General features: G+C 43.0%; 1 protein-coding gene across 1 annotated transcript in view; it reads right to left on the reverse strand.

Moving 5' to 3' along the window:
* The window catches only part of LOC308294503 (UPF0606 protein KIAA1549L-like), a gene marked incomplete at both ends in the record, with an annotated part of 143320 nt that overhangs the window by 25835 nt on the left and 89726 nt on the right, over positions 1–27759 (reverse strand). The window contains 5 exons of the mRNA XM_080737237.1: positions 1814–1962; positions 7495–7685; positions 21499–21534; positions 22749–22909; positions 26733–26904. Of these exons, the coding sequence (XP_080593363.1) occupies positions 1814–1962; positions 7495–7685; positions 21499–21534; positions 22749–22909; positions 26733–26904 (709 nt within the window). The remainder of the gene's footprint in view (positions 1–1813; positions 1963–7494; positions 7686–21498; positions 21535–22748; positions 22910–26732; positions 26905–27759) is intronic.

Raw genomic sequence — 27759 nt, forward strand, 5'->3', positions numbered from 1 at the left:
CGACCGTCAGGTCACATGTACAAGAGGGCTGTAACGGCCATTGGTTCCTAGTTGTGTGGGCAATGCCATGTTGATGACATGAGTGTAGACATACTGTGTAGTGATTTTCGTGTTTTTACGGCAACATCTGTAGGAGCAGTGGCCAAAAATGTGTTCTAAAAATTGGCCTGAAGGGGGCGCTATATGGGACAGATTCATGGTGATGGGATGAGTGTAGACATATTGTGTAGCAAGTTGCGTGATTGGAGGGGCAAAACTGTAGGAGCAGTGGCCACAAATGTGTTGTATAAATCTGCCAAAAGGTGGCGCTAGAAGAGGGCCATGTGAGAAATGAGGGGTGGGGTGTCGGCGTTGCCTTGGCGCACGAATAGGTACCGGGCCCGGCTCTCCCGGACACTCCTAGCCCGAGGTAGGGCCTTTTATGTGAGCTGCAGTGGAGGCTGCAGTGGAGGGGGTCCTCCACTGGGGGCATCACCACTTTTGCATCCGTTCTGGAGCACCAGTAGTGGGTGGTCCCCAGGAAATCCCCGTGAGCAGGCCCGTTGGGGTGGTCATTTGGTAATGTTTGCACATTTTGTCATTTTTTACACCTGGGGGTCCCCCAGGGACCTGGGGGTCCCTGAAGCTCCGGGGGTCCTTGGAGGTTGTAGTTTGGCAGGGAAGGAGTGTGTGTGCAAAATGTGGCATGGATCGGGGCCAGGGTTGTGGAGATATGAGCAGGGAAAAAGTGTGACGTGTGAGGTGTGACGGACTGACGCACGGACACCTGGTGGAGGAGTGGGGGTCCCCCAGGGACCTGGGGGTCCCTGAAGCTCCGGGGGTCCTTGGAGGTTGTAGTTTGGCAGGGAAGGAGTGTGTGTGCAAAATGTGGCATGGGTCGGGGCCACGGTTGTGGAGATATGAGCAGGGCAAAAGTGTGAGGTGTGAGGTGTGACGGACTGACGCACGGACACCTGGTGGAGGTTTTGGTAGTAAATGCGACCTGACGGTCGCAACAACAGGGATTTAATGTTAGCACATTTTGTGCAGAACCTTGCATGTTTCATGAACAATTTAACACGTGAAGTTGCCATTTCGCCAACTATTATATGTCCGTTCTCTCACTGTTGTAATTTGAGACACTGGTGCTGCCAGCTGCCTACTGGCGACTTTTCCTTTTCTCTCTCTCTCTCTCTCTCGGGCTTTCGGGTTTTCGGGCCGAAAATGATGATAATTGTTAAGGTCGGGCCGGGCTTCGGGTCGGCCCACTCGGGCCCAGTTAGGGCCGGGCCTTAATTTTCAGGCCCGTTGAGAACTCTACTTTCCATCCCTCATATACTGTGTGCACAGTGCACATCCCATAACCCACACACTGCACATCATTTCGGAGCTCATATCTTTGAACGGGTAAGGGCTAGTAATCATTAAAATATCGTCACTGTCGGGCAGAAACCTCGTATCTCCACGTTTCGAATGTGTACGTCTTTTGGTAAATCAAAGCCCTGCTTCATCATACAAGACTGTCGCACAAAACTAGAGAAAACAGCCGATCTACAAGCACACAACGCCTCGCGATGCGAGGCGTTGTATGCTTGTAGATCGGCTGTTTTCACTAGTTTAGTACATTTTATAGATGATAAATACAAAACGAACGGTTTCGGACATACAAGGTTTCCACCCGACCCCGACGATATGCTATAAATATAAGGTGGCTGGGTGTGAAAATTATAATGTAGGGTGCCTGGGATTAAACAAATATTTATGGGGTGCCCTGAGACCAAAAAGTTTGTGAACCCCTGAACTAGTCTAGAGGCCCATTAAGTCTCTGTCTCACCATTGTTGCTCCTCTTGTGGCAGCTCTCCTCCTTGAGGTTCTTGCTGCCGCTGGTTGCCGTGCTCCTGCGTGCCGACGAGGTCTTGCTGGCGTTCAGCTTCCCGGAGCCGCCGCTCGACACCGAGCCATCCTCCTCGCTTGGCAACCGCCTGCCGTCGCCATGGCAACACAGAACCAGAGGAGAGGAGAGGAGAGGAGAGGAGAGGAGAGGAGAGGAGAGGAGAGGAGAGGAGAGGAAATTAGGGGAAAGACCGGTGAAAGACAGGTGAAAGAGTTCGGTAATGAGACTCGGCACGTACACAAACACTGTCATCCCTACAGGCAATATGGCTGGCTTGGATCCTAAATACACACACACACGCACGCACACGCACACACACACACACACACACACACACACACACACACACACACACACACACAAGCACACGCATGCACATGCGCACACACACACAATTCTCCCTCAGGCACACACAGACATGCATAACACACGCATGCACGCATGCATGCACGCGCACACGCACACACACACACACACACACACACACACACACACACACACACACACACACACACACACACACACACACACACGCACACGCACGCTTGCGTAACATACATGATGATGCCATCCCAGCCAAAGGGAACATGATAGCTACACAGAGCAACATGCTGCTTTACAGGTGACAAGAGAACCACAGATCAACCTGGCTGGCCGTTACATTACAGGGCCACAGGCTATGCTAACAAGGTCTGCCTGTGAACACACACGCACACACACACACACACACACGCTAGGGATGGGCTGATATGAAAATTTCATATCACGATTATTGTGACCGAAGAAATCACGATTTACAATATTATCGCGATAATCAAAATCCATTATGTTGGGGCGGAACATTTTCCAAAAAATAGCCGGTCTTCAAGCTCACAACGCGTTGCAACACGTTGAGAGCTTGTAGATCGGCTATTGTTTGGCAAAGACATTTGGTAGAGAGTGAAAAAAAGACAGTATCAAGTACGTATATTACAAGTACCTTTTACCAATTATAGAGGGTTTAAGTGGTACCGGATATGCAGCTCAGCAAATAAAAGGTGAATTGATCCCAGAGCATGACGGAGGACGATATCACAATTAATTAAATCTCCACGGTACGATTATCGTGAGTGTTTTTTATCACGATAAACGATAATATCGCGTATCGTCCCATCCCTAACACACACACACGCACACGCTCACACACAATCTCATGCATCTCAACACAGCAGCGTGCAACGCAGTCTGTTTTGTCATTCATTGGTATTCAACCTCAGTAGACGGAGTTGGCACAAACTGTCTAGAGCTTTGCTTGGAGACTTGGAGGGCTAGGAGGGACGCATATTGATGGAGGGAAGGAATATATCTCTATTTTCCTTGCCTCCATCAATATTTATGGTGAGTATCGCGTGTCCTTGTAAACCTGCCCTGAGCCCACGGGAGAAGCCCAGACCAGAGGGTTGGAGCCCTGACTCCACAATAGAGTCAGGGCTGGAAATAACCTCTCAGCCTGTGTATCACACACACACGCATGCATGCATGCACGCGATCAAACACACATCCATACATTTATCCAATTGTACACTTTATTTTTACAGCAAGGGTCTTCATCAGGGGGTCCTCAGAGTTACTACAGGGGGTCCTCCAAATCTTTGTGTGATAGAAGCTTTTTTTCCCCTTCTTTTTTATATTAACAGTTTTACTGCCAGATGTTGTTATTTATTTATTGGGTTTTGTGCCAGCAAAAGCACCTTACCTTTGCGATGTTATAGACAAAGATGTATTAATTTTTTTTCATCATTATTCTTTTCTTTTCTCCTTAAATAGGTGTACTTTCGCTATACTAGCAGTAGAGGGCAGCCTCATGCAAGAATTAATGTGAAATGGCCGCGGTAGGCTACCGTCCGTCAAGACAGCTCAATCGCTACAGAGCAATAGACCCAGAGAAAATAACAAGGAAGAGTGTTGTTACTCCATTGATGCTAACGTCCAGTGGGTTTTTGAGAGCACTTTTACGGGAGCTGTCTCTACGGTACACACCCGCGCGACCCCTCATCAGTTTACAGACATCAAAACAAGGTACAAAGAACGAGCCAAAGAACGTACAATTGGCATCGCGCCGCCGGGAAAAATGGGGCGAACGGGAACGTCCAAAGCGGTAAAAGAGTTAAGCATTTGAACCCTAGCGTCCATATTTGGAGAACTTTAGCCAAAAATAGCAGATCTACAAGCTCACAACGCCCCGCAGCGCGAGGCGTTGTGAGCTTGTAGATACTCTCTCAGAATGAGTTACTACGAAAAGCTCCACCAGCTGTCTGTCCGTCCGTTCGTCCGTCTGTCACGTCACACTTTGCCCTATTCTTATCTCTGGCACCGTTATCCATGCCAAACTTTGCACACACACTCCTTGGATGGCAAATCACAACCTCCGCCCCTGATTTCTCACATGGCCCTCCTCTAGCGCCACCAACAGGCCGATTTTTGCCAAACTCACTCTGAGAGAGTATACAGTTAAACAAATGGATATTACTGTATGTGTATTGTGTACTCTCAGAGTTGTATGGATACATGAACACTGAAGATTTGACTGTGTAGTTACAATAATGAAACGTTTTTTTTTTTGTTTTAATGGGAAACGTACAGTTCAATTCTCTTCTTTCATTCCATTCCATACTATATTGGTGATGAGATGCAATGCACATTTCTATTAGGCGAGGAGAGGAGTGACAGTGCACTGTACGTGTTGTAAATGTGATTATCTCACTATGTCAACTCTCCTACCAGTACAACCTGTCATTATTGTCACACTGAATGATTTCCAGTGGCATGACTGAAGCCATAAGTGAAGCATATTGCGTTATCTCCGGCAGCAGAACACAGGAGTCAAGCGTGTCTCCGCTGATAGGATAGGCTATACAGTACGTGTTTCGTTCACAATGCTACAGCTGTTAACCATCAGTGAATTATCATCCACTCACATTCAAACAGTCAATAAGGCACTCTTTATGGACTGCTCACATTCCTTGTCTGCCATCAGGCACGTGCAGTTGTGCACACACAGACATCAAAGGGGGCTTGAGCCCCTGCCCTTTTACCCGTCTGTCAAAAGTGCCCTCTCCAGACCATGAATGCAGTTTTTCCACTGTGTTGAAAGAAATGCTAATTAATGCCCTCTTTCCATGCCATACCTGAATGCAGCATTCAAGAGAATTGCCTCGTCCAAACTCTCCTAAACTTGAATGCAGCATCTCATGTTGAAAGAATTGCCCTCTCTGTGTAGAAATACATGCCGTTACGCCACATCTCCAGCATTCACTTGATTATGCTTAGTTTAGTAGCCGAAAATAGCAGACCTCCAAGCTCACAACGCGTCGCGCTGCGACGCGTTGTGAGCTTGGAGGTCTGCTATTTCCGATATTTTCACCAAAAGTCCCTTTTAGAAATGTCAGCCCCTGCCTCTAACATTCTCTGCACGTCCCTGGTTGCCATTGTCTGCACAATCTCTCTCCAGTGGTCAAGTGCTCAACCCCAGTACTCGAGTCGTGCTCCTGGTCAATGCTCCATTACAAGTGAAATTTGTTCTGTCAAATTTGTACTCGAGTACTGACTGTCTGAAATTGGCAACCCACCTAAAATGTGTTTTCTGTTTATTGAAGAGCTGGGAGATTCTTGAACAAACAACAAACACTCTATAACAATGATTATCAACAGAATATAGCGCTTTAACCTTTAAAGGACAACAAGGGTTCATATTTAAAAATGTTTTCATTTACTGCTTTCTATTGTTTTAGCGATTTTGGGGGCATGTGTACAAGTGGCTAAATATGTATTTTTAAGACACAATAAGCTGGCAATTACTATTTACACTAGCCCCCATAACTCACATTTGCCCATGAAAGGTGCATCTTGGGAATGGGCTTATTGTGTCTAAAAAGACATATCTAGCCACTTGCATGCAAATCAAAATCGTTAGAATCACTAAAACGATAGAAAGAAGTAAATGAAAACATTTTAACACTCATCTTTTCTTTTCTCTAATGATTATCTAAAATATGAACCCTTGCTGTAAAAAGTTGTCCTAAAAACTTTGAATTAGTATATACAAGAAAACCTCAGCTTGCTCGCTGCTTTTAGAAAAAGCTGAAAGAAGATGCATTCCATAAAGATCAAGCTGTTGCCTTTGATTGAATTGCAGCATAAAAAGTCACACATCTAAATCCATTCATCCTCTCTGCGCCATCGTTTCCAAGCATTGATCAACAGCTGGCTGACACTGGATTTGGTCAGATTCCTTCTAATCTGTTAGAGGCTGAGCTGCCTGATGTCTCCACTTACCGAAGAGATTCACAAACAAACACGGATGTCACATTCTCCTGCAAAGCTGAAGGTTAACAGATTTATTCAGCACCCCCGACAACTGACAGGTCAGTCAGAGAGCATCACATCATTATCACGGTAAAACCCTCAGTGTTGATTTAGCTCACAGGCTGGCAGAGTCTGCCACACCCAGGGACGTGCTGGCCATCGGGAAAAGCGGGACAACTCCCGAACGGCCGGTCCATTCCCGGCCGGTCCAGGCCGGCCATAAAAAAAAAATGGCCGGCCCACAAAGTAAATATAACTAAAAGTAATAATTTAATTGGCCCACTGGCTTGTCTCTTATGATCTGAAATGGTTAATCTTTGAGTAGCAGCAGCGTTATAGAGAGAGATCTCTCTCTATGGCTCTGAGTAGCAGAAGCCTACAGAGCCATCACATTGGCCCCTCTGGCTTGTCTATCATCTGAATTCTGAATACCAGCCCACTACTCCCTAGCCTCCTTGGCTACTCCTAGATGGTCTACATACAACATCATTAGACTGTCTTTATACCAGAAAAACAATGAGACCTAAAATCACAGTAACCGCTCATCGGTTAGTATTTGGGGCCTCGCGGCGCGTCCGGAAGGCAAAAAAAATCTTGTGCGCGGCCATTGGCTGCGCGCAATGAGGGCCTCTCCAGCTCCTTTTCCCGGGCTGAATCAGGGGCCCAGCACCTCCCTGGCCACACCAACATTTCACTGCACAATACTCAAATAAAACCACATGAATATTACATTATGGATTCTAGTTTGTCACCTTTCTTCTTTTAGGCCAGGGTAGAAGTTTACACAACAGTAAATTAAACTTCATCCCCTGTAAAACGTAATGTTATTGCGACCGTTAGGTCGCAAGTTACTATGAAAAGCTCTACCAGCTGTCTGTCTGTCCGTCCGTCCGTCTGTCACGTCACACTTTGCCCTATTCTTATCTCCGCCACCGTTGACCCTATCCATGCCAAACTTTGCACACACACTCCTTGGATGGCAAATCACAACCTCCGCCCCTGATTTCTCACATGGCCCTCCTCTAGCGCCACCAAAAGGCCGATTTTTGCCAAACACATTTTTTCCTACAGATTTTGCCCTAAAATCACGCAAAGCGGTATACAGTATCTATAAAGTCATGTCATCAACATGGATCTGTCCTATTTCCCATATTCCCTCCTGATTGGCCACGATTGCCTTCTAAAGTTTGTGTATGCGACGTGACGGTCGCTTATCTCCCGATTAGGGACTCTTACTGGTAACCAAAAGTTAAAGAGAATATGACAGCAAACGTACCCTCCTTTGTGTATATCGGCCGATGGAGGCCTCTTATTGGCTGTCCCATCCTGGTGGGGTTTCCTGTCCAATGACAGCGGAGCGTCTCGTACTGGCAGACCAAGCACCAGGGTCTCCTTGGTCACAGAGAGGGTCTCGTCGCCAGTCCGGTGCGCCAAGTGCTGCTTGGCGTAGTCAAACCCCTGGACAGGCTGCAGGGAAAACATGGAGTCAGAAACCTTTCACTTTCTGAGGTCAATCCATTCAGAGAGTGGATATCCATTTGGAACATTAAAGTGATCCCTGACTAATACGACAAATATGCCTTAATACATTATAATTGTCCTCTATAACTACAATGTAAAATTAAAAACACCTTCAATATTTTATTTCTTCAAGAAATAGCTAATCTTTCACTCAATAGGGGAAATGCATGTCGCAAGTTGATGATGTCATAAATGTCATGTGTGATCTATCCCTATGGAATCTATGGAATGCATGTGCAAAAAACACATTTGAAATATTGAGTTGATGCTCATATTAACCATATGAAGTATTAAGTTTGTTTTTATTTGCACATGCATGCCTTAAATTCCATAGGGATAGATCACACATGACATTTATGACATCATCAACTTGCGACGGGCATTTCCCCTGTTGAGTGAAAGATTAGCTATTTCTAGAAGAAATAAAATAATTAAGGTGTTTTTAATTTTACATTGTAGTTATAGAGGACAATTATAATGTATTAAGGCATATTTGTCGTATTAGTCAGGGATCACTTTAAATATAGGGCTGTCACAATTAAATCGCAATTATTCAAGGTAACCGCAATTATTTTGCATAATCGTCATAATTGTTGAGAAATGTTAATATAGTTTCAAACACTCAATGCGACTCAATGTGACTCAATGCGACGCGTTGTGAGCTTGTAGATCGGCTATTTCCACTATCAATGTTCTTTTTTAAGTAGAAAGTAGTCAAATATGCCAGTAATTTCTTGGTATATTTAGGTTATGTGTCTTATCTGCCAGGGACAAATTCAAAGCCTACAAGTCAAAAAGAAATGTAATTGTCAACAACAAAAACGCAATTAAATCGTTAATCGCAATTATTTGAGTGACAGTTAATCGTCATGCAAAATATCATAATCGTGACAGCCCTAATTAAATATATATTTTTTAGTTTAACATTTTTCTATGCCATAGTCATAGTGGAAGCACAGAGTCTGTGGCCTTTTGTCAGATAATCACTCAGTTCAAGTGTTGGATTGAATAATCCAAAACTGAGGCCGACACGTTTTATTAAAAAATAAATTCCAACTCAATTAGACACAAAAGACATAATTTAGATTAACTACCGTAGCAATGGAAATTAATGATGAACAATGAAGCACATGCTGCTAAAGAACAAAGATAATACATCATTATTGAGAGCATGATAAAGCTTACAGTATTTTGCAGAACACAACTTTTAAGCATGCTTCAACATCATACAACAGCCATACATTTAAACCATAATATATACAGTAGAAATGTATTATCAGTACAGATCTTTATGCATACATCTGATCACATGGACAAAGAAAAACTAATCTGATATAATATATCAGATGTTCCATCACCTACTCATATGGTACAGTAGGTGAAGGAAAATACAAAATAATCAGAAATGACACATTATGATGATGGTCGAGCTTTGACTTCATAATACATATCTATGAAAAAGAGATGAAGTCAAGTTTCAGGATGGATTTTCTATGAGAAATGTTTTCATTCACAATGCTACAGCTGTGTGCGTACATCAGGTGGGCAGTTTAACCCATTCTGCCTAGAATTGTTGAATGTTTTAACCAGTGAAAAATAGCAGATATACAAGCTCACAGCGCGGCACAGAGTGCCGCGCTGCAAGCTTGTAGATCTGCTATTTTTGAAAAAAAATGTGATTTTCTTTTGCAAATCTTTGAATATATGTATTTTCAAAGCGAACGTTTGTAACTCAAATTTTGCTTCTGGGTGGCCCCTGGAACTAAATATGTTGAATGGGGGTCTGTGGCCAAATACATATCATTTTGGGGGTCCTTCACATAAAAAAGTTTGAGAACCACTGACATAGTAGTGTCTCAAGAACAGACTAACTGAGCTCCAGTTAAGTGAAAAGGACCTTTTCTTTGACGATGGCTGGCCAGATTGCTGACATAGAAACACAGGTTTTTCAAAAAAACGTTAGAAGGATTCAAAAGACACTTATAGAATCGGGTCAAAATTCAAATGTTCACGATTTTTCAAAAATAGCAGATCTACAAGCACCGGACTGTCCGCATACAGCGCGGCACCGAGTGCCGCGCTGTGAGCTTGTATGTCTGCTATTTTTTTATATTTAAAGCATAAAATATTGCGTCATATATATTGTGTTCAGGCCTAAATGGGTTAATGTCTCCCTCTCCCTCAGGGGGAAATGTGCTTTAAAATAAGTTACAGTATATTCAGTGACCACACTACTGTGTGACAAAAGTATATAAATATAGGCTTAACCATTTAAAACCTTATACTCGCTAAAAACCCCCAGGACAAAAATCCACTTGTCCTAGACAATTTGCCCTCCTGGCCCCCAAACTGTGGAATAAACTCCCTGTCGCACTTACAGTGAGCTACGACAGACTCACTCCCTAGCTTCCACCGTGGACTGAAGACTCACCTCTTCAGACTCCACCTAAAACCATATAGCACTACTGTAACACTCCCCCTTCTCTCATTGACCATTCATGAAGCTAGATAGCATTTTTTTTAGGTTTTAGACGTTTTTTACTGATTAGGTGCGTGGTCTACCTATGTTATTGTTTTTTCTGGATTTATATTCCTATGCATTTGTTATATTGTTGTTAATGTACTGACATATTATCTTGCTTATTAAAGTGATGTGTATTACCTGCTTATTGTAAGTCGCTTTGGATTAAAAGCGTCTGCTAAATGCCTAAACTGTAAACTGTACTTTGTTGACTGGGGTTTTATACCCATTCATACCCAAATCATTTCGGCCAAAACATTGTTACGGCGCTTTGTGAGCTTGTACCGTAGATTAATGGCTATTGTTCACCCCAGAATAGGGACACTATAGGGTTGATGTGGTTAAAAGAGAATATAAAAGTATCTTCCCACAAAATTCATGGATATCCCACACTGAACTGAAGCATATCCCAGTGACAGCAAAGCCTCCCACAAAGTGGCTTTGAGACATCTCAGTACAATCAAAAGCTGCCTTGGATGAACCAGAAGTACAATGGCTTACAGCTACACTTATAACAGGACATGGTCGACTGCATGGCACAGTGCTGCTCCAATTACAGATAAAAGTAATTGGATGACCTGCCCAGAATCACTTTTCTTTTATTATCATTCCTCCAAACACAGAACTTGGTGTAACAGGGACATTTTACATAAAATAAAATAAAATAAGTCCAACGGCACCTTTGAAGTCTGAGGTTTTTGGCTTGAGGCGACAGAAATTTTAACTGGCTGTAGTGTAGAGGATATACGTTTAAGCTAAAAACCTCCAGGGCTCCAGCACTTTCTTTGTATTGCTAAATGCCTTCCTATATTTATGTAAAAAAATGGAGAGGGAGAGAGAGAGAGCGAGAGAGAGAGAGAGAGGTTATTCAAGAAAGTAGACAAAACCCAGATATTTTCCCATCATCTATACCTACTTCTGGTGTGTGTGTAAAAAGGGATGTGTGATTAGACATTAGATAGTGCATGGCTGATCCCAGGGTGCATGTGAGGATAGGCAGTGTGGGCAGACAGCTGAATCTAGGATGTGACACATGCACCGTGCACCGGACTGTCCGCAGGCTCCGGCACACATGGCTTTTATAGCTATAGGTCAGTGAAAGATACACTGAAATGTGCTCATGCTGTCTCTCTCTCACACACACACACACACACACACACACACACACAGACGCACGCACGCACGCACGCACGCACGCATACACACAGATTTCAGTTACTTGTTCATATCTTTTGTTATTTCGATTTGTTTTTGCTTGACTACACTTGCTAAGAATAACATTTGTATAGAAATGATATTTGGATAGCATTCTTTCGACAGATGCTAGGTTGTCCTGGTTTCTTTGGAGCATTTAATTGTTTTGTCTGCGCTCTATGTAATTGTTTTACTCTGCAGTTTGCTGACTAGGGCTCGAGACATTTATTCTGATTTGGCATTTGTAAGTCTCTCACTGCATATAAGAGCATCTGCTAAGTTGTAAATTGTGCATGAGACGTACAGTTGCCTCGACACACAGACGCTGCGCGTGAAGACAAAATGACAGTTGTATTAAAGATACATGGAGAATATGTGACTGGATTTATACAGTTCACAGGTTGAGAGGGAGTGTGCGTGTGTGTGGCCATGTGACAGGGCACGATAGAGAGAGAGAGAGAGAGAGAGAGTGTGTTAAAAGCACTGTTCCAAATATATCCCGTGCCACCACCAGTATGGATTATAGGTGTATAGATTATTGAGGAGCAGCAAACATTAAATGTGCAGGGGTTTCATTTTAAATGGAAAGCAGTGGCTCGTCATTTCATAATGGATAGTGATGTAGTCAGGGGCTATAATGCTGTAGATGCATGGCAGGCGATCCTGCGTGCAAAGGGCAGGATGAATCCTCAGATGACAGCACTGAGGGGTGTGTAACCTTGAATGCTGGCTTTGATGTGTCACAACGGTCAAACTCTCTCTCTCTCTCTCTCTCTCTCTCTCTCGCTCTCTCTCTCTCTCTCTCTCTCTCTCTCTCTCTCTCTCTCTCTCTCTCTCACTCGCTCACAGCAGGCTCGGCTGCAGGATGATATGACTGAGGGGGCAGTTGAAAATGGTGAGGGGGCACATCTCATTTTTATATATTAAAACAATATATATTTTGTTGTTGTCGAGTGGAAACCTTCTATGTCCAGTACCCTTGGTTTTGTATTTGTCATTTTAAAAATTATTTAAACTAGTGAAAATAGCAGATCTACAAGGACACAACCCCTCGCACCGCGAGGCGGTGTGTGTGCGTGTAGATCTGCTATTTTCACTAGTTTTGTGCTATAGTCTTGGAAGATAAAGCAGGGCTTTATTTTACGATAAAACGTAGAAATCTGAAACTCGGAGATACAAGGTTTCTGCCCAACAATGACGGTATAAAACTTAAACTGAGGGGGCAGGATTTGCAACTGAGGGTGAAAGGCCCCCTCTGGCACCCCCATGGCGCCGAGCCTGGCTCACAGACTCTCATCTCTTCTCTCTCTCAGTCTCCATTCCTCTGCCTTTTCTCGCTCCCCCTCTTTCCCTTACGACCTTTCTATCTCCCCCATGTTCTCCTTCTCTCTCCCTCCCTACCTCTTCGTTTTATCTCTCTGTCCGCTGCCACAGTATGGAATTAATAAAGCGTCATCTTTCATCTTTGCGTGAGCAGCAGCTCTGCTTGATGAAGGCTTCGGTGCAGGCAGGCCAGGGCCATTGAACAGCATAAGCTCTTTGCTCTCTCTCTCATCATTCTGTCAGAGACGGATAGCGGCCGTCCAAACATCCATTTACTGATGGAGGCATATACACTAGGGGTGTAACGATATAGTAACTGAATCGAAAAATCGATTTTAATTTGCAATGATCTACTACAGGGGTCTTCAACAGGGGGTCCGCGGAGGTACTGCAGGGGGTCTGCGAAATTATTGGTTAAAAAAAAAAAAAAAAAAAATCAAAAAATGTTTTTTTTGTTCACATTTATGTAAAAAAATAAATCACGATTCTATCCATTTTGAATAGCTTGAATACATGATTACTATGCAATTGACAGATTGTTGATATTATTGACATTGGTTCTCAGTTAATAAGTAGTATGTTTAGAAATGGTAGTGGTACGGCCCACCCTGCTCGCTGTAACTTGTACATGTTTAAAATAAAAAATATGTCGTAGCCCCGACCCCCCACCCTTCGAGGTGGTAGGGGGTCCCTGCTCCATCTCCCCATCAGTTTGGGGGTCCCCGGCCTGAAAACGTTGAAGACCCCATATTGTTTGCCCATGTATAAGCTAGATAATCACAGCGTTTACTTCCATAATAATAGATTTTTACACGTTTTACACAGATTTCATTTCTTTGCAAAATAGTTAGTATATCGATTTTAAATCATTAAATTGTATCGTATCGTATTGCCATGAATGAACCAATATCGTCCATGTATCGTATCGTTATTAACCATGTATCATGATGCATATCGTATCGCTGTTAACAGTTTGCCAGCCAAAATAGAATGGTTGTTGGTAGATTAGCCGTGACATTTCTATTATTGTATTGTGATCTGAGACATAATATTATGTTTATAAACATGAGCCCACCACCACTCCTTCTTGGACCGTACCGTTGTTTTTTTCTTCTTTTTTTTCTCCCCCAGGTCATTAGCTCACCGTGATTATCTGGATCTCCGTTGGGATAGAGTGGTAGTTTTGCCCGAGCATCGATCTCCCCGTGCGTTTCGCGTGCGCGATCTGTGCGCATAATAATCCATGCATATAATCCAAGAATGACTGAACAGTCGATGTGACCATTTTGGCTAGCTTAGCCCTTAGCACTCCAGCTACAGTATGCTAATATTATCCTCCAGACAGTAAACAGACGGTGTCAAGGAAGCATGAAGAAGGAAAGGCAATGACGTCACCTCTGCTTCATGTCAGAGCAGCCATGAGCTATCGATGGACGAGCGGTGACTAGGGAAGGTTAGACGATCGCCGATTTTTGGATAAAAATCATTTATTTCATTTTTAATGACCTAGTCCGGAAAAAGACGGCGCGGCTGAGACTCCTTGCTCAGATGTCCGGTATATTCCGGTTTTAATATTAACTCATATGCTGCCAAAAAAATACCCCTTTGTACCCCCTTCCCTGCCATGCCCGAGGAACCCGAAGATTTAATAAACTTAATTAAAAAAAAATGTTTTATCGAAGCGGAACTAAAATAGGCCGGAACTAATGCTCCGTGATCGGTTTCTACACGGACACATTATTGAGCGGACCACTTAACATTGAGACCCTAAACCGGAAGCGGATGGTCCGTCCTCTATTTTGGCCCGTTAGCTTTCTGTATAAACACCACGGCTTACAGATGGAGAACGGATTGATCAATTTTCAAAATTTCAACGGATTTGAGAAGCTGATGGAATACGCGAACACACGATGCATAGCAGTGTCCGATCGCGCACGATGGGAATTGGATGAGCGCCCGCGTTAACAGGTAGGAGAAGCCAGCAGTGAAAGACATAGAAAAATCTTCGGGCTCCTCGGCCGTAAACTACGAATGAGTTAAGGGGCTCCCCGTGGCTTGGAAAGGGTTAAAACATATCGTTACACCCCTAGCATACACGTATGAAGTGACTGCTAGTAACGGAGGCCCTCGTGCAATGGCAAATTAAATTAAGTTAACATTTTTTTGTTTGTTTATGCCATCAAAGTAAGTCTTCATCGCTCATCTAATTTTAACTCGTAGCAACAGCCTGCAGCAGCTTCATGAGGCAAGGCAGATGGACGAGATGTGCTCAATTCCCCCAGTGGCCATATTGATTAAATGCAGCTCTGGCAGGGAGAGAGAAATGCAGAAGCACTCCATAGAAGTCTGCTGCGTTATGACTGTCCCAGAGGGCCGTTATATTTGAATGCACAGATGCAATGAATAAAAACGCTACAGCATGCACATGTTGCCGAACTGGAACCTTTACAGCAGGCTGGCGGAGGCATGTTGCAGTAAAATGTAAAATATCTAGAGTCATTTAAATGTACACAAACCAGAACTACTGGGTTGGCAAGGACTATATGGAGGTATAGAGCGGCTGTCTTGGAATGGGAATGTTCCCAGTTCCTCCTGGCTGGGTGTCAAAGCATCTTTCCATGGGCAGGTTGGTGCCTTGCATGGTTTCCTCCACTGTCGGTGTATGCGTGTGTGTGTGTGTGTGTGTGTGTGTGTGTGTGTGTGTGTGTGTGTGTGTGTGTGTGTGTGTGTGTGTGTGTGTGTGTGTGTGTGTGTGTGTGTGTGTGTGTGTGTGTGTGTGTCTGTCTGTCTGTGTCTAGCTATACTTATGGGGACTAAAAGCATGTTCACACAGTCACCTGCAGGGGACCTCTGACAGTGTGGAGACAAAATAGTAGGTCCCCACAATGGTTAGGGTTAGGGGTTAGGTTTAGGGATAGAGGTTAGGGTAAGGCCACAGGACTTGCATAAAAATGAATGGAAGTCTATGTAATGTCCCCACAAGTGATGTAAATATATATATAGTGTGTGTGTGTGTGTGTGTGTGTGTGTGTGTGTGTGTGTGTGTGTGTGTGTGTGTGTGTGTGTGTGTGTGTGTGTGTGTGTGTGTGTGTGTGTGTGAATAGGAGAACGTACAGTGCATCCTGATTACCTTTGCTGCCATCTCTCTCCCTGTTTCCTGTCAGTCTACTGTCCTACTAGTAAGACACCTCAGGGTGACATGCGACCTCGCCCTAAAGGGCGAGGTCGCGCCAATTCTTGACTATCTGGCCAACCACAGTGTTTCTCTGACGATTCTAGTTGTTATCATTCTGGGGGGAGTTTGTTCATGTTTTTGTGAGAGTATCAACCCTAGGAGACACGGGGAAACATGCAAACTCCACACAGAAAGGCCCTATCGCCAACCCCATCGAGGGTGTGAGCGATGGGGCCTAAAAATGGAAATGTGGAGAACACTATATATGGAGATAGTCCAGTCCATCATGTCATAATGGGACTGCCGTCATAGACAGTAGCCATTGTTAGGCCGGAGTCAATGGCTGTGTCTATGACGGTAGTTCCATATGACATATTGGACTAGACTATCTCCATATATAGTGTTATCCACATCTCCATGTTAGGACTCATATATGGGCATAAAAAGTATGTCATGTGACATCACTTCCTGTACAGACAGTCAGCCATTGACTCCGGTCTCCGGATTAACAATGGCTACTGTCTATGACGGTAGTCCCATATGACATGATGGACTGGACTGGACTACTGGACTAACTAGTGTTATCCACATTTCGTGTAGCCGCCCTGTACAGGAAGTGATGTCACAACTCGCTGACATCACACTGACATCACAGAGGATACGGAAGGACGGTCACGAGGATACGGAAGGAAGGAAGGAAGGAAGGAAGGACACTCAAGCGACACGATTCTTCAGAGTATATGCGACCTTCGGTCGCAATCAATAAAGGCATAAAAGCCCCCAAAACATATCTTAAAGAAAAGATGTAGACCATTTATATTGGTATTTCAATTATTTGAGAAAGGTATAGCTATCAAATAATTTTTTATACGTTCAAGGAAAAGACAAATATAAATATCAACTAAAAAAAAGAAAAAAAAGAAAACATTTGGAAGCATAACGTCACTGTCGGGCAGAAACCTCGAATCTCCAAGTTTCAAATGTGTAATGTTTTTTCGTAACGTAAAGCCCTGCTTCATCATACAAAAGTGTTGCACAAAAGTAGTGAATATAGCAGATCTACAAGAGCACAACGCCTTGCGATGCGAGGCATTGTGTGCTTGTAGATCTGCTATTTTCACTATTTTAAATCATTTTCAAAATAATAATCAAAAAAGGAAGGTTTTGGACATACAAGGTTTCCACCCGACAAGGATGATATTCAGTATTCAAGTCTTCCAACTCAGTGTACAGGGTTGAGAAGTAACGGATTACGGAGTAACGGTTACATTTTAAAATGTGTAATCTGGATTACAGTAACGGATCTGAATGATGGGGGTTAATATTACATTCTCTCCTTGCCCTCATCAATTTTACAAATAAGTTATAATAACGCCAACCAATAAAATAATCAAGTCGAATCAGTGTGAAGTGCTGCCATTGCGCTTAAGTAAAATTCTGTTGTCCTTTTCTTAATTTCATAGGCTCAATATTCTTCAATGGTAAAACTTGTTTTATTTAATTACCTAATTGCCTAAAAAGTAATCCAAAAGTAACTGAAAGTAACTAGTAGTTACTTTTCAAATTGTGGTAATCGGCTAACGTTACTGCTACAATTTTTAGCAAGTAACTTGCAACTGTAGGGGATTACTTTTTAAAAGTAACATGCACAACCCTGTCAGTGTGTCTACATTAGCGGTAAAGTGAGAAGGAGTGTTTAACTCTATTTTCAACTCTATGGTTTAACCCATCATCAAAGAAAAGGTCCTTTTCACTTAAATGGAGCTCAGTTAGTCTGTTCTTGAGAGACTACTATGTCAGTGGTTCTCATACTTTTTCATGTGAAGGACCCCCAAAATGATAGGTATTTGGCCACGGACCCCCATCTCAAAATATTTATTTCCAGGGACCACCCAGAAGCAAAATTTGAGTTACAATCGTTCGCTTTGAAAACACACATATTCAAAGATTTGCACACATTTTCACGACTTTTTCAAAAATAGCAGATCTACAAGCTCGCAGCGCGGCACTCGGTGCCACGCTGTGAGCTTGTATATCTGCTATTTTTCACTGGTTAAAGCATTCAATAATTCTAGGCCTAAATGGGTTAACCACGTAAACCCAGAATCCCCCAGGGACCTGTACTTGGCACGCTCCTTTTCTCCTCAACACCAAACACCTTTGCTGAAATTAGGACATGTACTGTACAAGCTCACTAACCCATGATTTGAGCTTCTAGGATCTCCTATTTTTTGCTGAATGTTTGCCTATTATGTCATGCTCAGAACATGGACGCTAGGGTTCATGTGGGTAAAGCTTAAACACACATTACAAAGCTAATTTAAACCATTATATCGATTTGCAGCTTACGGTTGTCTTACATGATGACTGATAGCTGAGTGGGCTGGGAGCAGCAGATCGCATAAACATGCGCACACCAACGCACGCACGCACACACACACACACACACACACACATACCGCACAGGAAGCCTGCACAATTTAACCAACAGTTTAAGACATTTAGGCCTAAAATTATTGAATGCTTTAACCAGTGAAAAATAGCAGATATACAAGCTCACAGCGTGGCACCGAGTGCCGCGCTGCGAGCTTGTAGATCTGCTATTTTTGAAAAAGTCGTGAAAATGTGTGCAAATCTTTGAATATATGTGTTTTCAAAGCGAACATTTGTAACTCAAATTTTGCTTCTGGGTGGTCCCTGGAACTAAATATTTTGAGATGGGGGTCCGTGGCCAAATAAATATCATTCTGGGGGTCCTTCACGTGAAAAGGTTTGAGAACCACTGACATAGTAGTTTCTCAAGAACAGACTAACTGAGCTCCAGTCAAGTGAAAAGGACCTTTTCTTTGACGATGGCCGGCCAGATTGCTGACACAGAAACATAGGTTTTTCAAAAAACCTTAGAAAGATTCAAAAGACACTTATAGAATCTGGTTGAAATTCTAATTTCCACAATTTTTCAAAAATAGCAGATCTACAAGCTCGCAGCAATAGTTAAAACATAAAATAATGATACACAATACAGTGTTCTAACCCGTTCTAAATGGTTTAAATGACCTAACTCAACAATTGTCTTTGTCAGATTGCCACAAGCATCTGCTTATGCCGCTACAGTGCAAAATCAAATAATAATGGGAAAATATTCATCTCATATTTCTCCATGGCTGCCTCAGCGGCTCAGCCTTGTATTGGGACAGGATAAATATAAGACATAAACAGAGGGTGCAGCCTTACGGCACTAGTACTACTTCAGAATTTTTAGAACCCTCACTTTAAATATTTGATGTCCTGTCTACAGAAACACAGCGCAAGTATCATAATGTTTACATACGGCTTCGAGAGCAAACAAGACCGTGGAGCTTGGTAATTGTGCGTCTAAATACCGTAAGGGGCGAACACAAGAGCAGAGCGCAGAGCAATATACAAGAACACAGTGAAACACACAAGCATATTGTCGCTGTCGGGCAGAAACCTTGTACTCTATCTCCATTTATTAATTTTTTAAGATTTATTTTGAGGCTTTTTATGCCTTCATTGATAGTACCAGTGGTGGTAAAAGTAAAAGTATCAATAATGAAATGTCGAAGTACTCTGTTACAAGTAAAAGTCTGTTATACAAAATTGATTTGAGTAAAAGTCCAAAAGTAGTGGTATCAAAATGTATTTAGAGTACCAAAAGTAAAAGTACTCATTATTCCAGTTTTGGACATACATAAGGTTTCCACTTGGCAGCGACGATACGCAATGCAATACAAATGCACCCACACACACATAAATAAACACATCAGCTCCAGTGTGCGGGTATGAATGAGTCTTGGTCAATGTGTTCCATTGGTTCCATTGCCCAATTAAAATGCTAGCCCTATCCATCTCCATCCATCCATCCCTCCCTCCCTCCATGCTTAGCTCCAGGGGCGTCACAAGGGGGGGGGAAAGTCGGACTGAGTTACTAGGGCCCAAGGTGGAGGGGCCCTAGTAACTTTAGCTATTGAAAAATAGCAGATATACAAGCTTGTAGATCTGCTATTTTTGAAAAGTCGTGAAAATGTGTGAAAATCTTTGAATATATGTATTTTTAACTTCTGGGGGGTCCCTGGAACTAAATATTTTGAGATGGGGGTCCGTGGCCAAATACATATCATTTTGGGGGTCCTTCACATGAAAAAGTTTGAGCACCACTGACATAGAAACATAGCTTTCTTGCACACATTTTCACGATTTTTCTAAAATAGCAGATATACAAGCTCGCTGTGAGCTTGTATATCTGCTATTTTTCAATAGTTAACATTCATGGGGGGCCCGCAGTGAATCCTTGTACCCAGGGCCCAGCATTTGGTGTGACGCCCCTGCTTAGCTCTGTTGGCTTATGCCTGTCAAGGGGTTGGAAAACGAGACTAGACCAGACGAGACAGAAATAACCGCAAATCAGTTGACACGCTTCACTGTGGCAGCGGGAGCCAAACAAGGGACAAGCTTTTGCAGGAATTTTAATGGTTTGTAACTGTCTTGTGTCTGCTGTCTGTGACCACTGCTCTAGCTGTGATAATCTAGAAGGCAGGATCCAGTAGAGAATGTCATGAAAGGATTGTAGAGGATTGTGGTGTAACATAAGGCTTTAAGAGAACACTACTGGGCCACTGTGGGAGGCCAGACCGGCATATCAGATCGGCTGTTTTCACTACTTTTGTGTGACGGCCTTGTGTGATGAAGCAGGGCTTTACTTTGCGAAAGAACGTACAAATTTGAAACTTGGAGATACAAGGTTTCCACCCGACAACGACGATATGATAGGGCTTCGAGAGACATGGAGGATGGAGAGAATGGGGAATTGGCAGGAGGAGGGGGAGTCTTTTTAGGTTAACGATTAACCATTCAGATTGTACTGGAAGAAGTAAGCCATTAACCATGAGAGGGAGTGGGTTGTTGGCTGATTTACCACTGTTTCAGGGTTGTGGAAAAATTAGCCAACAACCCACGACCCTCGAATGGTAAATTGCTTTTCTACCACTTCTACCATATAAATGACAGAAAACACAGTTGTAACTTGCAAGGTTATTTTGTTATACAACTGCAACACAACAGTGGGTGGGGTCCATGAGCCAACCCAAGGTCGTTGACTGATTTACCACTGTTTTAAACCAATCAGAATCCAGTATCTGAACATGTGACCACAAAAAGTGGTAGAAAAATGCTTTGGGCTAAGTTGAAACACAGGACATTAGATCATTAGGTTATTATCCAAGTGTTGATCAATATTATACAGTTTCAACTCTTCTTCTTGCATGTTGACCCCCCCCCTTCCTATTTATCCCCCTCATCCAATGAAAATGTCATTTCCACAGCACGGTAACACCACATGCACACATTTGCCCGGCAACAACTACAGTATAAGCAGCATAGCCAGCCAGACTGCCAGTTAACCAGTCAATATATCAGTCAGCTGTTTACACTATCAAGTCAGTATAGTGCATCAGCCTGTCTGTCTGTCCGTCCGTCCGTCCGTCCGTCCGTCCGTCAGTATTCCTAATGAGTCACTTGGTGAATACCTGGTGGTGGTAACTGCCCTCCCTTCGATATGATGTCTAAAAAGGAGAAAGTCAGAGGCACATGGCGAGTGGGGGGGTTAATAGAATAGAACAGAAAATAATAGAATATATATATTTAAATGACTCAGTTTTTTACTGCGTTCGGTGTGTTAAGGCGATATTCATGGGTTTCATTTGTAGTCCTACATGGCCATATTGAGGACCAACATGGCTAGTATAGGACTACAAATGAAACCCACGAATAGATCTACACTGTATGCTTTATGGTCAGATGAACCGAACGTAAAAAAAAAACTGTATCTGAACCTCAACCGTGTGACTTTTGAGTGAACACTCCATTTACAGTTAAAATATGTAAAAATGTTGTGTTGTCTCGGGTTCATTTCCAGCACACTGAGCCCTATTTCCTCTTGCCCAACTGGTCTTTACTGTATGCATGATTAGCAGTCACAATAGACATTTGGTCAAGAGTGAAAACAAATGGCTCATGGCCAAACAGATGGGCTTAGTTCTGTCCTGACCTGAACAAAGAACTTCACATGCTAGGCTTAATGTGTGATGAGTGGCACATGTTAGTTGGGCTCTATAGCCTCTAGAACAGGGGTCTTCAACGTTTTCAGGACCCCTTAGTTCAGAGAGAGATGAAGAGGGGACCCCCACAACCTGTTTATAGATTCCATACAGTATACCGGTTAGTTTCATCGTTTGACAACAAAATCATCAGTGTATTTTGTATTCATGTATACATTTGTGTTTTCAGATATTTAACCACTTGAACCGTCAATACTTAATAAACTTGACCTTTCACTCTGTACTTAGTCTTCTCTTTTCCCCGCTACACCAAAGCTCTTTGCCAAAAGTAGCCGATCTATAAGCTCACAACGCCTCGCAGTGCTAGGCGTTGTGAGCTTATAGATCTGCTATTTTTGGCTCACGGAAGTTCAATATGGATATATTATATAATATAGAAAAAATTGGAAAAAAAACTTTCTATCACTCAAAGATTTGGAGGACCCCCTGCAGTAACTCTGAGGACCCCCTAGGGGTCCCGGACCCCCTGTTGAAGACCCATGCTCTAGAACCTGTCAAGTAACCAATAAGTAGTAATATTGTTAGCATTAGAAGAAGAAGAAGAGGAAGAAGAAGAAGAAGAAGACCACATCGACGACTGGAGTCATCTTATTAGATTGCTATTTTTCAGTGTGAACAAATAAGGTTTGATTAAACAACCAAACATGACCTGGTCTTACCTTGGAGCGAGCCTTGAAGCTCCTGAAGGCGCTGGTTTTGAAGATGACGCGGTTCCGCTTGCACAAGATGAAGGCAACCATGGCGATGACCACCAAGAGTAAGACGACAGGAGTGAGCACCGCCATGATCCACAAGTTGCTTGGGGGCATCTTTACCACCGCTACAAACACGCACACATGCACACACGCACACACACACACGCACACACACACACACACAGTTAATTGTATTGCGTAATGTGTTTGGAATCATTACAAAACCATTTAGCCTCGAGTGACCCGCAAGTGTTCACAAAATCACAAGGAGGCAGGCAGAGAACGAGGTAGAATACAGCATTGGACCCCCAAAATAATCATATTCTAACTGGGGACCCCCAAAAAAAGGACATCTGGGAAGTGGGAACTCAGATTAGGGATCCCCATCCTGACGAGCACTAAGAGTTGAGACATAAAATTGAGTATAACACGGTTCTATTGTCAAAATAGCATATCTACATGCTCACAACGCCTCACAGCGTTGTGAGCATGTAGATCTGCTATTTTCACAATTTGGCAAATGTTTGATTTTAATTTTAGAGGCATTAAAAAATCCTTAAATTGTCACGTTAGAAATGTGCAGATACCTCCTATACACTTAAACCTTATGTTAGTTTGTTTACTGTTGAGTGAGAAAACAATGTTGCACATCAAGTTGATAATCTGGGGACCCCCCAAAATAATTTGGGGACCCCCCTGGGGGCCCTGACCCACAGGTTGAGAACCACTGTCATACAGTAGTGTAAAAACTCACTCTGCTGCAACAAGTTACAGTTTGTAAACCGGCTGTTTCCATTTTTTGAACACGTTTGACAAAATTAAACTATTCTTGAAAACAGGGCTTAATTCATCTTTCTTCAAAGCCGGTTTGGATGGAATTTCACACCTTGTTTGCTATCTAGCGGTAGATTTCGAACAGATCACCCACAACATTCTCTTGAAAACAATCATAATTCATGTTTCCACGGTTGAAGCAGATAATGTGCTGACTTTCACCAAATTATTAAAATTACAATATTGAACCAAACATCTATCAGAGATCCTTGCGTTCCTGCATCTGAATGAGCATTTGCATTGCATTTATCATGAGGATTGCATGAAATGCAAGACGCATTATGGAAATTCATGGAGATTTATGTAAAATCCCAAATGCTGTAGAGAATGCCACAGTAAGCCAAGTCCGTTACACTTGAGTTTAGCAGGTAAAACCATTGTATGAATCTGTTTTAACCTCTGATGAATTTGCGCTCTGGTCTGGTTGAGGGCATTAGCGTTTAATATATAAAACATTATTTTAAGCAATGTGTTAACATAATGTGGATGTTAATACAATTTAATTAGCGCATCTGCAGTGGTTGCAAGTTCTCACTACTAGTTGTACGGGTTGACCCACAGGTTGACTTGCAGGCTGGGCAGGTTGGGGTAAGCTTCACTAGAAATGTCTGTTTGGAATGGTTGGGCCAACACACATAAAAGACCAAATAAATAATGGAACATTGCAGTAGCTCTCGTGTCTCTCTCTCTCTCTCTCGCAGTCTCCTGTCTTTCTCCAATTCTCCAGTCGGTCTCTCTCTATCTCCTCTCCTGGAAGTAACATATCGCTGTATTGCATTATATCCTATAGTCGAACTGAGCTTGTGTATAATCGGTGTGCTGCTTATGTTATCAGGTTATGAGCTGTGTCTGTCACTGCCCCTGACAATGTATTGTGCAGTAGGTGCGAACAAAGCAGTCCCAGGAATTGATGGTGCAGAATGCAGATATCTTAGGGCAACCACTAGAACTGGTTTATCTTGATTTGTGCGACGATGGAAGGATGAAAGCCTGAGGACGACCTAGAGAGCTAGAATGTTTGTTTACCGCAGAGATTTATGTTGGTTCCATTTGTTCCCTCTCAGAGATAAATTAACACTGCAGGATTTAACAATGTAATGTAGGTGGAACACAGCAGTGCAGATATCTTAGGACAACCAGCAAATGTAGGCAGATTGGAGAAACACTAACATCAACAATTACATAATTTCATCATGTCCATAACTTGAGCCGCATCCCAGTGGGATGTACCGTACAGCCGTGTCTGCTTTATCTTGGTGTATGCCATGTAATGTTGTGGGTCTCGGTATCTACTTTGTCTTTTGATATTTAGACTTTGTCAAATCTGTATTTGGTGAGATTTTCACAGTACTTTGCTCTCTTGTGTATCTTATCGCTGTGTAAAAAAGGCATTACATGGTGCTGGATCACAGAGCACATTGCCTGTCGCTGTCCCCCAGCAGTGGTGCTGAACCATTCCCCAATCGATGCATGGAGTGACGTTTGCTGTCCTTGGTTTATAGTTGGGGCGAATCGGATATTTCCGTGACCGTGAGAGTATAGGTCCGTTTCTCAGTGGTTTTGTCAACTATGAAGGTTAAATAACAAATTGAGCTCCCAGGCCCCTCGCAAAATGTTTGACAGCCGCTCAGGGTCTCATCCACTTTCTATACACAATACTATGAAGGAAAAAAAATACCCCCCAAAAAATCTGCTTTAAGTGGCATGTGAGGGGTCAAACCAGGGGTTTTAAATTATTCTGAATCCATTGCAAGCATTTGTTTTGCACGAAAAACATTCCTTGGGCTAAAAACGGACCCCAAAAGACTGTGAAAAGTGATGACTCATCACTAAACCATAGTCTGATTTCCTTTATAGTATAGTGTATAGAAAGTGGATGAGACGCAGACTTTCAGCGGCTGTCAAACATTTTGCTCACATTTTGCGAGGGTCATGGGAGCTCAATTTGTTATTTAACCTTCATAGTTGACAAAACCACTGAGAGACTGACCTATACTCTCACGGTCACGGAAATTTCGGATTCGCCCCAACTATTGTTGTGACTGCTGCTACAGTATAGACCTACTGTACACATGACCTAAGGCTATTTATTCTATTTAATGGTTCGCTTTAATGGGCCATCATTTACACATTGGTTTTGGTTGGACAACTATGGAGAAAGTATTCAGGGAATCATTTCAGAGATTATATATGAATTTCCAGTGCAGGGAAAGTGAAAGTGTGTGTGGTTTCTGGTACACTCACACACACACACACACACACACACACACACACACACACACACACACACACACACACACACGCACACACACACACACACACACACACACACACACACACACACACACACACACAACTGAACTGTCTATTACCGTTCTGAATTTGGTGCTGACAATGCACATGTCCGTGGCGTGTCTAACTGTCTATGACCTTCATCTAGGCTGGACAATGTTGATGATAATGGGGCTTACATAACCGAACACAGTCGAACACCTAGTGGTTCTGAATCAGACTGCAATGGTTCAGGAGGCTGTGCTGCAATGGGAATACATACAGTATGTACTAAAAGTGTCTCTGTGTGTGTGTGTGTGTGTGTGTGTGTGTAGGTGTGTGTGTGTGTGTGTGTGTGTGTGTGTGTGTGTGTGTGTGTGTGTGTGTGTGTGTGTGTGTGTGTGTGTGTGTGTGTGTGTGTGTGTGGACAGGGAATTACTACTTTGTGGGGACAAAGATAGTACAATCGGAGAAAAAAACCTTGTGGGGACAGATTTTAGTGTCCCACAAGGTATAGGGTTAGGTTTAGGGGTTAGGTTAAGGGTTAGGGTTAGGGTTAGGGTTAGGGTTAGGGTTAGGGTTAGGGGTTAGGTTTAGGGATAGAGGTTAGGGTAAGGCCACAGAAAATGAATGGAATGTCCCCACAAATATAGTAGACTATGTGTAATGTCCCCACAAGGTAGGCTTGCAAACCTGTGTGTGTGTGTGTGTGTGTGTGTGTGTGTGTGTGTGTGTGTGTGTGTGTGTGTGTGTGTGTGTGTGTGTGTGTGTGTGTGTGTGTGTGTGTGTGTGTGTGTGTGCGTGCATGTGTTAGAGTTCTCAATGAAGTATAAATTAGCTTACGTTCAGCTTGCACTTGAACAAAGTAGCCCAGTGTCAGTGCCATGGTCTGCGAGTCCAGGGTGCTCAGGGTCTTGGCTGCCGTGGTGCCAGTGACGGGCGACCCGTTCAGCTGGGCGTAGTAGGTCATCTCTGCTGGCTTCCTGGGGCCAGGCAGCCGCCGCATGCTCACCATCTAGAGGGCAGGAGCAGGGGCGTCACAAGGGGGGGAAAAGTGGAACTGGGTTAGTGGGTTACTAGGGCCCAAGGTGGAGGGGCCTGGAATTATTTTATACTTTAGCTATTGAGAAATAGCAGATATACAAGCTCACAGCGCGGCACCGAGTGCCGCGCTGCGAGCTTGTAGATCTGCTATTTTTGAAAAGTCGTGAAAATGTGCGCAAATCTTTGAATATGTGTATTTTTTAACCCTCTAAGGCCCACTGTTGTAATATTACAACGTTTGTATTTTATCCAAAAAAAGGTTTAAATTATTTTATTTTAGCTCCCCCTACCACCTAAACATCACCATTGGATTCTATTGTTTAGTATTACAATGCCATTGGCCACAATATTTGTATATAAATACCCCCCACAGAGGCTGATATTCACACCCGCCACACCCGCTGACATTCCAGAGTTTTGACGAACAACATCTCACTTTTTCATGGAAGCTATTCCTCACAAAAACATAAGTAAAATGCCTGTCATTAGAATGTCTAGAACATGTACATATGTTATTATTGTGAAAAATATCCCCCATATGTAAATTAGGGCATGATTTATGATTTATGGCTATAAAACCTTACAAAAACATTTTTTTTTAAACATTACATTTTCCTCTTATTAGGACTCCTACAACACCATCTTTTTTTTTTTTTGATTTATTTAAATTTTTTATTTCAAGTATTTCTATTTTTGGGCCTACGGTTAAGCGAACATTTGTAACTCAAATTTTGCATCTGGGGGCGTCCCTGGAACTAAATATTTTGAGATGGGGGTCCGTGGCCAAATACATATCATTTTGGGGGTCCTTCATGTGAAAAGGTTT

This window comes from Nannobrachium achirus, assembly GCF_963921795.1.
Source record: "Nannobrachium achirus genome assembly, chromosome: 11".
Lineage (NCBI taxonomy): Eukaryota > Metazoa > Chordata > Actinopteri > Myctophiformes > Myctophidae > Nannobrachium > Nannobrachium achirus.